Source organism: Sinocyclocheilus rhinocerous, unplaced genomic scaffold, assembly GCF_001515625.1.
Source record: "Sinocyclocheilus rhinocerous isolate Xijiao unplaced genomic scaffold, SAMN03320098_v1.1 scaffold475, whole genome shotgun sequence".
NCBI lineage: Eukaryota > Metazoa > Chordata > Actinopteri > Cypriniformes > Cyprinidae > Sinocyclocheilus > Sinocyclocheilus rhinocerous.
Genome location: NW_015646677.1, coordinates 1,891,249 through 1,903,519, shown reverse-complemented (window position 1 = coordinate 1,903,519; position 12,271 = coordinate 1,891,249). Strand labels below are relative to the sequence as shown.

The 12,271-nt window shown below is 32.9% G+C and overlaps 1 protein-coding gene across 1 annotated transcript in view; it reads left to right on the top strand.

Annotated features, from left to right (window-relative positions):
• Nucleotides 1-12,271, top strand: part of LOC107707963 (pleckstrin homology domain-containing family A member 5-like) — a 179,696-nt gene that overhangs the window by 153,325 nt on the left and 14,100 nt on the right. Inside the window, exons 12-17 of the mRNA XM_016512084.1 lie at nucleotides 251-332; nucleotides 876-1,052; nucleotides 3,591-3,710; nucleotides 5,094-5,147; nucleotides 6,487-6,567; nucleotides 10,710-10,775. Coding sequence (XP_016367570.1) covers nucleotides 251-332; nucleotides 876-1,052; nucleotides 3,591-3,710; nucleotides 5,094-5,147; nucleotides 6,487-6,567; nucleotides 10,710-10,775 — 580 coding nt within the window. The remainder of the gene's footprint in view (nucleotides 1-250; nucleotides 333-875; nucleotides 1,053-3,590; nucleotides 3,711-5,093; nucleotides 5,148-6,486; nucleotides 6,568-10,709; nucleotides 10,776-12,271) is intronic.

Genomic DNA, 12,271 nt, shown 5'->3' with positions numbered 1-12,271 from the left:
TTCATCAGACCAGAGAATCTTGTTTCTCACAGTCTGAGGGTCTTTTAGTTGCTTTTTTGCAAATTCTAAGTGTGTTTTCATGTGTCTTAACTGAAGAGAGGATTGAGCCTTGCCACACCACCATAAAGCCCAGATCCGGTGGAGTGTTGCAGTGATGTTTGTCCTTCTGTAAATTTCTTCCATCTCCACATATGATCATGGAGCTCAACTAGAGTGACCATCAGCTTCTTGGTCACCACTCTAACCAAAGCCATTCTCCATCATTTGCTCAGTTTGGCCAGGAGGCCAGCTCTTGGAAGAGACTTGGTTGTTGCAAACATCTTCCATTAAGGGTAACAGAGACTACATGCTTCTGTGAACCTTCAATGAAGCAGAATTTTTTCTGAACTCTTCCACAGATGTGTAGCTTGACGCAAACCTGTTTCTGAGCTCTACGTGCAGTTCTTTTGACCTCAGTGCTTGGTTTTTGCTCTAATATGCATTATCAGCTGTTAGACCTTTTATTAAGACGTGTGTGCCTTTCCAAATCATACCCATTCGACTGAATTTGCCACAGGTTAACTTTACTTAAAGTGTGGTAACATTTACAAGCAAAATGATTGCTCCTGAGCTAAATTTCAACTGTCCCAGATAAGGGTATGAATACTTACGCAATGGAATCATTTAAGTTTTTCATCTGTAATAAATTTGCAAAGATGTTAAAACCTGTTATTTGCTTTGTCATTATAGTGTATGGAGTTTAGATTGATGTGGGAAAAAAAGTAATTTAAAGCAGTTTAACATAAGGCTGCAACATAACAAAACGTGAAAAAATGAGCGTCTGAGCGTGTAATTACCAGATCACATTATTTCCAAGCCTTTAAGTTTCTTCTAAGGCTGTGGGTTTAATGCTCTCTTCACCAGAGTGGTCCGTTCCAATGCTCATGAGATCACTGTGCTTTCCTCTCTCTCTCTCTCTCTCTCTTTCTCTCTGTCAGTACTCCTTTCCTGCCGAGCGCAGGCCTGTTCCTCCCGCACAGAGCATCACTGCACAGTCTCTGCAAAGCAAAACGGTACGCTTTCCCTCTTCTCCACCCACCACCTCCGTCTGTAACTCGCACATCCACAACTTTGCTTTCCTCTCAAACTCTTTGCATTTTTCAGTTGCAAGCCACCAAGGATTCGTTGAGGCTTTGGCTTGCAGATGAGCAGAATGTTTTACATGCAGAGGTTGAGCTGCTCATTGAAAGTCAACATGAAATCAAAATGACCACATTTACTTTCATAACACATACTTCTGGTCTACTCGTGCACGATTCATGAGCGCATGTTATTCCAAAGGTAAAAAATGGTCGTTAGTGTTCAAATATGGCTTGACCTGAAAATCTAGCATGTTTTAGCAGTAAAATAGGTTGCAAATGTCATTTCATGTTGACTTTAAAGGTAAACGAATATTCAAATGTTCATGTAGGAGTATTGCATTGCAGTTGAGTAGGTTTTTCAAGCTTTAGGTCTTGAATTAAACGCCAGAGAGATGAGTGTTTGTGTGTGTGTTTATTGTGACAGGTGAAGCACTAATACCATAAGCTCTTCTTAAAACTATAATTATTATTCTCTTACTTGACGTTTCAGGTTCTGGCGGTCTTAAGCTGCCTTTTTCCCGCTAAGCTTCTGCTTTTATTTATTCATTTTACAGATGCAAAGTACAACTGGCAGAAATTGTCTGCAGAGAGCATTTTAATGTAAAAAACCTGCGGTCACTTGATAAAACATTAATAGAGCTCCTCCATATGTGTTTTACTCATCATCGCTGAAAAGCTGCTGTAAAAATGTCTTTTGTTACACTGCATGAAATTCAATTGAGCACCTTAAACATTTTGGTTTAGGTAAAAGCCTCTTGGAGAGTTTTTATCATCTTTGTTTTTCATGACATAACTTACTTTATTTGGATTAATATAAACCAAGATGAAATGACATACGTAAGATAATCTAGATCCCAGGGTTATTTTCTTCAGATGTCACTTAATTGGATAGCAGAACAAGCTTTTAAGGATAAATTGGCATAAACCTGGGATTTGGTTATGGTTATACATGGTTATGTAGTTTATGCAATTTAGCTGAACTTGGTAGAGCTGGTTAGAAATGATGATTAGATATTACATATTTAATACTACAAATTAATTATTTTATTTACAGATTTTCTACTCCCTGGACCAGTGTCATTTTACTGTTCATATGCTATATACAGTTTTTTTAATTAACTTTTATATTTTGATTTTTCATTTTAAAGTTTTATTAATTTTGTTATGCTTAATTGTATATGTATATTTGTATATACACATACATTCTAGTTAACAGATTTTTACTTTCTATTATTTATATGCTATTTATTTAGTATAGTATTATATGGTATATAGTAGGGATGCACCGATACCACTTTTTCCAGTACTCGCCCAATACCGATACTTTTATTTTTGGTACTTGCCGATACCGAGTACAGATACCGATATTTTTATTGCATTTGTAAATTTTTTAAATATTGGGTACAGAAACCAAAATGGTATGTATAATGTTAGTTGGTTAACTTCATTTTTAATATTATATTCATTGCATACATATACTTCGTAGTAGACATCCTTAACTCCTTTTGTTGTTCTGTTGTCGGTGTTTCTTTGTTTGAATATGGCGCTTTACACATGCTGTGTGGTATCGGCGTTTGGTATCGGGGCATTTTAACGAGTACGAGTACAGGAGACCAGTATCGGGCCCGATACCAATACCGGTATCGGTATCGGTGCATCCCTAGTATATAGTATTTATTAATATTTTAAATGAGATTTTTTTTTTTTTCAGACTACGTTTTTGTAATTTTGTTGTGCTTGATTTTACATTCTTGAATACAAATTTATACTTAAAACTTAATTTAAACTTATTTATATACTATTATAAATAATGTGTATTTTTATATTTTTAATTGTAGTTTTATTAATTTTGTGCTGCTTTATTATACAGTGGTGTGAAAAAGTGTTGACCCCCTTCCTGATTTCTTATTTTTTTGCATGTTTGTCACACTTTAATGTTTCAGATCATCAAACAAATTTAAATATTAGTCAAAGATAACACAAGTAAACTATTCAAGTCAATGTGAACTGGTTTTTGAATTTCTTTTTTTTTTTTTTTTTTTAGTTAAAGTTTCAGTAATTTTGTTGTGCTCTATTTTCCATTCTTTGAAGCAAACTTAGTTATTTATATACTATTATAGTATTTATTATTATTTTAAAATAAAGTTTATTTTTATGTTTTTGTTTTTAATTTTAGTTTTATTAATTTTTAATAATTTGTTAAAGTGTTGTGCTTGATTTTCCATTGTTAATAGAAAATTAAAATTCAAACCAGCTTGTAATTAGTTTCTAGCTCGAGAACTCTGTCATTCACGGTTACTAAACTAGTTTATACAACTTAGCTGGTAGAGCTGGTTAATCATGTTGATGAGATATCACAGGTTTATGTCAGTCTATCCAGCGCATGTCCTCTGTATCAAACATGGCCCCATTTCCCATAACCCCCTTCACGGCGGCCCACACTAACGCTGCTCCTGTCGCCCGCTGCAGCCAGAGGAACTGACCCTGCTGCTCATCAAACTCCGGCGGCAGCAGGCCGAGCTCAACAGCCTCCGTGAGCACACGCTCGCACAGCTGATGCAGCTAAACCTCGATGCCGCCAACCCAAAGGTCAGCCTCGCGGATCGCTAGCCTGTGCATCCCAGAGTAAAGGGCTTGTTAGATTCCCCCGTCAAACCCCGGCCACCCCACAACCCAGTCTGTTCATTTCCAAGTCTGCTAGTTTTCCCATTGCTTCCGCATGCTGTTGTGGATTGGATGATGTCTAAAGAAATAAGTTTCAATGCCAGATTTAGTGCACACTAGCGATCGAAGGTTTGGAATAATTAAGATTCTTGATTAAGATTTTTATGCTTTTATGCTCACCCAGGCTGCATTTAGTAAATAAGTAATAATGTAAAATATTTTACCTTTTAACATGGCTGTTTTCTATGTGAATATCTGTTAAAATGTAATTTATTCCTGTGATCAAAACTGAATTTTCAGCATCATTACTCCAGTCTTCAGTGTCACATGATCCTTCAGAAATCATTATCATATGCTGATTTGCTGCTCAAGAAACATTTCTTACTATTATTAATGTTAAACACAGTTGTGCTGCTTCATCATTTTGAGGAAACTACCATTCAAAAGTAAAAAAAATAATAATAATCATTCTTATTTATAATTTATATTTATAATTTCCCATTTTTGTTGAAAAAAAGCCTTAAAAATGATACTGTATAGATTATGACAGTAAAGACAATTTTAACATTACAAAAGTTTTCTAATTCAAATTAATGTTGTTGTTTCTAAAAAAAAAAAAAAAACATTTATAGCCATAACAGTTCCCACAAAAATATTAAGCATTAATTGAGCAGCAAATCAACTTCTTAGACTGATTTCTGAAGATCATGTGACACTGAAGACTGGAGTAATGACGCTGAAAATTCAGCTTTGATCACAGAAATAAATTACATTTTAAAACATATCAAAATAGAACGGTATTTTAAATTGTAATAATGTTTCATAATTTGACCGTATTGTTGATCAAATAAATGCAAACGTGGTGAGCCTTTATTCAATAAATCTTAACTATTCCAAACTTTTGACCCGCTGTTTGGAGAAACGTCTCTTCCTTTCCACTAACATGTGAAATCCCTTCAGTCCTGTAGGTTTGGATCATGTTTCGTGCGGCTGTTGCATGCATCTGACGCATTTTGAGGAACATGATCAGCAGAAGTTGTGTTTCTGTTTGCAGTCCTCTTTTGATAACTAGATGTTGTCTTTGGTGGGCCCTTTTATGTGCAAGAACCTCATTTCTGATTTGCTCTTCAGCTTGCTTCGTCTCGCTCATAAAAGTGCATGATGAACTTGAGGAGAAAGTGGAGTTTGCAGTTGTTGACTTTGAACGGCTTTTTGAGTTTTTTTCTTTTGCACTTCCCCTGCTCTGAAGCCCACGTCTCTGGTCTTCTCACTGCTCTCCTCTCACCTTCTTTCTCTTGCCGTCTCTAGAGTGAAATCCTTTCCCATCACCTACAGAGGAATCTCGTGTACTTGGACAGCCAGGTGAGGGCCTTTCCTGTTTCTCTCTCTCTCTCATTGTCTTATTTCTCTGGCTACTGTACTTTTATTACAGCGCAGATCAAACGGCCCTCAGTGCATCTGCTGCAGTTCTTTGTTCTGTTGAAGTTCTGTTGAATGCAGATGGTGTCTCTTAAAATAGCAGTTCGTTTAAAGCATTTATAGCAACAAAACATGAGCTGGATTCATTTGTATTGTTTAGTTTGTCAGGCTCAATTCTCAGTGGTAGCCTGCTGTGAACGTATTGTATTTTTTATTTAACTAATAGATCACAGCAGTAACCTGTCTATTTTTAAAGCCCTTGCTTGAGGAAGGACATTTCATGTATAACAGCTCTAAGAATTGACAGAATGAATATTTAGACAAGTATTGAGTAACTCTTCCCATAAAGCATTATGATGTAGTTGAATATATATAATTGCTTTTATATTTTCAATGTCACTCTTAAAGTTTAATAATTTTTATATATTTTTATGTAGCTTTAATTTCTTTAGTTCAGTTTTAGTTTGTCATTTTATTTATTTAACTTATTTTAGTTGCAAAGGCAATATTTCTTTTTCTTTTCTTTTGAGGTTGAGTTCAGTAATTATATTTTATTGAATGTACATGAATGTAGTTGAATAATTCTGTTATATAAATTATAAATATAATTTCTATTTATTTATTTAGAGATTTTCTGCTCTCTGGACCGGTCTTATTAGTGTTCATGTTAATATTATAGTATTTATTACAATTTCAAATGAGCTTTTATTAGTATATTTTAAATTTACATTTTTTTATATTAATAAATTTTTTTTTTTCTTTTTTCTTTTCTTTAAGTTGAATTTAATATTTATATTTTTTTATGTCAGGTTCGTTTCAGTTACTGAAAATGATTTTTAGTAGTTTTTTATGTTTTAGTGTTAGTTAATAGCAAACCAGACTGTTGTAGTTTGAAGTTTTTCTGTAATTCTTACGTAATAAGTAATACTAATACAGGAATATATATTTTTTATTATTATGAAGCAAATCTCAGTGAAGACTGCATCTCTGAATAAACATATCTTGGTGGACAGTTTGATGTTTTAAGTTAAGCTTTTGTCTCCAATGACCCAACTCAGAATAGCATTATTTGAACAAATGTTCTTCACTTTCTTTGACAGGGACCATTTATTGTCTTTTAACATTGTATTGCATTACTGAAGTGCACACAGTCATTATTCTGGAACAGCGAACAGGAAAAACGCATGAGTAAGGCAGACATGTGGTATTTGTGAGGGTCAGAAGCTGTAAAAACACAGTGCTTTGATAATTCCTGTTACTCCTCCTCCTCCTCGTGCACTAGATGAAGGAGAATGAGCCAATAATCTTCATGATTCACACTGTGATTGAGAACTCGGCGCCAAGGCCGCAGCTGTACCAGCAAGTAAGGTCTTGGAACACACGGTTATGCTCCTCCTCTCTCGTGTCATGGGCCCCGCCTCTTTGTTGAAGCTCCACCCCCTCACTGCCCCATCCTGTGTCGGTTTCGCTCCAGCACATCCCATTGGTTCTCCTTGTTGTTGTTGTTTTCTTGTTGAAAGTGGAACTGGTATTGGCATGGCTTGATCGTTCCGTGCGAATCCCAGCTGCTGGTGCTAATGTGCCGTTCATTAGCAATGGCTTCATCCATCACGCCGGTTTTCATGTGTTAGCGCAGACTCGCGTGTGTGACTGGAAACCAGTGTGGTTTACCAAGCCTTTTGACCTCCAGAAGAAAAGCATTGCACAGCTTTTATGAGCTTTAAAGGCCCATTCACATCAGAGTTTTAACAATCATTCTATAAGAATAGAGAAGTCATGACTAAAACGATAACGACACAGATGAACAATATTAGGGGAGTCGTTATTATTGAAAAAAATGACAAAAACATTGACAGCCAATCAAATTCCCACCCAATTACTGCTCAAGTATTTAAAGCAACATACAAAATAATTGTTGTTGGTGTGAACGGGCCTTCAGTAACCAGAAACCCCATTATGTCATGCAAATTGTTCGGTAAGCTTTGGCGGTGCTTTGTAAAGTCAGCGAACAGGTCAACGTTTAAAGTGTCATGTTGCAAACAATTCTGAGTGAATTAAGGATTTATTGGCCATTAAAGCTATTTTTTGCAATGGAAGATATTTAATAATCCTTAATTGTTGTCCTTATGACAATGGGATTATGCTGATTTGAGTGAAACTATAATAAAATAATAACAATAATAATTCCACTGTTATAAGCACCAATATATAGTTTTATTAAAAATAGTGCAAAATGCAGTTTTACTTGTAATAATAATAATGAAAACCAGCGAATTCATTTTTTATTTAAACTTAATGTAAATATAGTTATATTTTGTACGTAATATTAATTTTAGTAGCCTTAAATTACAAGTAAGACATAAATGTATCTTACTAGCCATTGAAACTGTATTGTGAAATAGTTTTATTAAAACTGTATTTTTGTGTGTATTTTATTAGAGTATCACTCTAATAAAATCATATAATAGCTAGATATGTAGCATCATATATGAGCTAGAAAAACATCAAGATTTTGTACATAAAATATTCATATTTTGTACATATTCATTTTAGTAGCTTAATGTGAAAAATATAGGTGATAAATAAATAAACTGTAAGTAACACTGAATTAAACATGAAATTTTGAAGTAGAAAGACTGAAATAGTTTTTTCTTGTAAAATATACTGCAATAACCGTTGTTTTATTTACAACTTCAAAAAAAATAAAAAATCATTTGACTTGTGGCAAAGAAATGTACAAAGTAAAAATTATTAGAAGACCGATAAATAGCGTGAGCTACTTAAACCAGACTGTTATTTTCTGTTGTTGAGATTGCTTGGTTTAAAGTGTTGTTTAGAGAATAATAAAGACTTTATTAGCCATAAATATTTCTTACTAGCCATTAAAACGGTATTTTGCAATATTTTTATTAAAGCTATATTTTTGTGCGTATGACAATGGAATTATTTCACTTATTCTTTTATTATAATTTCACTCATAGCATCAGATATTAGCTATAAAAACATGAAGATTTTGTACATGAAATATTATGTATGTTCATAATTATTTATTCTTTTTAGTAGCTTAGTGAAAAATATTCCATAAATGCACTGAACATTCCCAAAGTGTAATTATTCTTAAGCATAAAACATCCAAAGTATGCATTATTAGGAGACATGCAATTGCTGCAGTTAGATGTCATTTGCAGCAGATAAATAGCGCAAGTTGCTTCCATCAGACTGTAATTCTCACTGTTTGATGGTGCTGATGAAGTTAGCTGGTTTATGTACCGGATGGTCGCATCTTGAGTCTCAGTTGTCTTCGTAAGTGGACTTGAGTTCAGATTTTTCCTCAAATCTCCTGCAGCAGCTTCCTCACACGGTGCTGTGAAATCTCAGAAATCCTGTAGAGTGCGAGCGGCTCGGCGGTGTCCCTGCTGGCCCGCGGCCGAACCTGTGAGGGCTTTCGGGTTTTCATTAGTCACACTAACTGGAGCGCTGACAGACGGTAATTACCTGTAGGGAACATCTACTGCAGCAGACCGACCTCCTGAAACCTCCCACATAGTTTCCAGCACACAATCCGTTCAAATTGTTGAATTCTTTTCTTTGAAATTGTCGCTCAAACTCTGTGTTTGTGTGCCTCTGGTGTCCCGTAGCAGATGTGAACGTGTACGACACGAGCGCTGTTAACAGTTTAGTGATTTTTTTCCTGTTTTTAGCACACCAGATGGTGCTGAAGCAGCTTTATTTCCGTGATGAGATGATTCATATCTACATAAACTCATCCGGCTGTGGAAAAGTGTGAATGAGTGTGTCTGTGCGCTGCAAAAAATAATTTTCTTACTCAGTGTTTTTGTACTGTTTTCTAGTACAAATATCCAAACGTCTTTAAACCAACATATATATAAGTCTTAAAAAATTGTTTAACACAAAAATTATCGCTAACACTTTACTTGAGATATATATATATATATATATATATATATATATATATTGAGATATATATATATATATATATATATATATATATATATATATCAAATACACAAATATATATAACAGAAAGAATACATTTTTATAACAGTGGCATTGTTTAGCTTATTTTTTATACTTTTACTCACAACATCATATATAAGCAGAAAAATGTGTATTCTATATTTTCTACATAAAATGTTAATGATATATTCATATTTCATACATAATATATATTCATGTTATTACCTTAATGTGAAGAATATTCCATAAATGCAATAAAAAAGAAACCGTTTTCACACAGAAATCATATGTAAATTTATTTGAAGCCTTTATATATAATGCATATCTAAATAAGACTTTAAATTAAGAATGTATTGGCTGTAAGTATTTCTTACCAGCCATGAAGACAGTATATTGCAATATTTTTATTAAAATTGCTAATAAAATAGGATTATTTAGCTATTATTTTATCATAGTTTCCATCGTAGCATCATATATGAGCTAGAAAATACAGATTTTGTACATAAAATATTCAAGAAACATTCATATTTCTTACATACTCATTAGATCATTAGTTTAGTTGCCTAATGTGAAGAATATTCCATAAATGCACTGAAAAAAAAAATGGTGAAACATTTTCACTTAGAAATCACTAGTAAATTTACTTGAAGCCTTTGTGTATGATGCATTTTAAAAGTATTTTAATGCAATAATTATGCATTAAATAGTAACAACAGTTTTTAGATGTAACAAGAAATCTGCAAATATTATAATGCATTTTAACTGTTTACAATTATTTATGAAAATATATAATGCATAATAACAAACATTATGGATGCCTTTTATAATACATTATGCATAAAGGTTTCAAGTGAAGTGTTCCAAAATATCATAAATGGGGTCAGAAAAATGAACTTGAATAGCAATTTTATTTTTCTGGCCATATTGGCAGATATTTTTTTTATTATTATTTTAAACATTAACCTACCTTCTTTTGAAACATATTTTAAAAATGTAGGCTTAAATTCTGTCATTTTGGTTCTCAAGTAAATCTTTTTTGATTCAAGAATATTTAGCTACTTGTGCTGGAAAACAAGACAAAAATACTGAGTAAGGAAATCATTTTCTGCAGTGTGGATCTATAGAAAACGTTCCCGTTTGCTTCCTCCGAACTGTTTGGATGGAGTTTGCATGTTTCATGTGGATTGTGTGGTTGGTGTCAGTCCCAGTGCTGCTGTATACAATGTGACTGTATATAAAGATCCCTGCTGCACAGCACCACACATTTATATTACACCAGCTGCAAGTGTTCGAGGATTTACTGAAGTTACTGTTGCACAAAAGTTCATTATTTAAAGACTAAATTTGTTTTTGCCTTCATTTGACAGCATATTGACGAGTTGCATGTACAGCAGTAGTAAATCAACTGTACACAGGCTCATGTCGCTTGCTCCATCGCTTCATGTGCAGACTAGAGCGGCGTGTAACACTTTCTAGGATTTATTATACAATGCATATCATATCTTACATTATTTTCTCTCATTTCAGCAGATGAGTCCTGAAGAGTACAGAGAAAACACCTACTCGTACAGACCCGAGGAGCTGGACATCGATGTAAGCTGTCTCTCTTACTGTCAACTGATCGTTTGCATGATTGTATGATTACATTGTGACAAATATTATTTGAGTTTGGGCAAAAAAACTGTTATTTACAGCAATTTATCATTAGGGGTGAAGCTTGAATTATGAAACCTGAAGCATGAATGATTAAACATAAATCAGTTTAAAACTACTTTTCAGGCAAATAGGCAAATTTAAAATGAAAATATTTATACATTTTAATTTAGTTTAAAAATTAAATTCAGTAATTCATATTTTAAAATGTAGTTATTTGTAAAATAACCTGTAACATTTTAACATCATTACTAAACATTGCTAACATTTAAAATAGCATTTTTTTTACTTTTTTTTTTCTTGACCAATTTTATTTATTTTTTTATTTTTTTAATCTTTGCCAGCTAAGTTAAAAATGCTGATGAATAGTCTTCAAGATGTATTTATAGCATGTTAGTGGATGATCATTAATTTATCAAGCTATAACAACAATGTTCGAAGGCATGAATAGAGATGAATATGGAATATGGACTAAATATGGAATCATAAAACTTTTACTGAAGTCTGAGAGCAAAGTAAGAATAAATTACTGCTCTGTACGTCATTTAAAGCTTTTCAGGGTGCTGAAACATACCCATTATTCTGTCATAATTATTGGTGTTGTCTTTACATTTTGATGTTTCATATGACACCAGGAAGGAAAAACTGGTATTTGATTTGATTAGATTTTTGTATAATTATTATAATTATTCTACATGCCATTTTTATGACCTAACATTCACTGAAGACTGAATCTTTCCCATTATTACATCATAATTATATATATATGTATTTATGTATGTACAGTACCGTTCAAAAGTTTGGGATCAGTAAGACTTGTAATTTTTTAAGAAGTCTCTTCTGCTCATCAAGGCTGCATTTATTTGATAAAAAATACAAAAAAAAACTGTAATCTTGCAAAATATTACAATATAAAATAATGGTTTCTATTTTAATACACTTTAAAATATAATTTATTTCTGTGATGCAAAGCTGAATTTCCATCAGTCATTACTCCAGTCTAAAGTGTCACATGATCCTTCAGAAATCATTATCATATGCTGATTTATTATTAAAATTATCAATGTTGGCAACAATTGTGCTGACAAATATTTTTTGGGAACCTGTGATACTTTTTTCAGGATTCTTTGATGAATAAAAAGTTAAAAAGAACAGCATTTATTCAAAATATAAATCTTTTCTAACAATATAAATCTTTGCTATCACTTCTTATCAATTGAACGCATCCTTGCTGAATAAAAGTTTTAATTTCTTTCAAAAAAAGAAAGAATAAAAATGTACCAACCCCAAACTTTTGAACTGTAGTGTATATTGTCAGAAAAGATTTCTATTTTAAATAAACACTCTTCTTTTTAACTTTTTATTCATCAAAGAATCCTGAAAAAGTATCGCAGTTTCCAAAAAACATATTTGGCAGCACAACTGTTGCCAACATT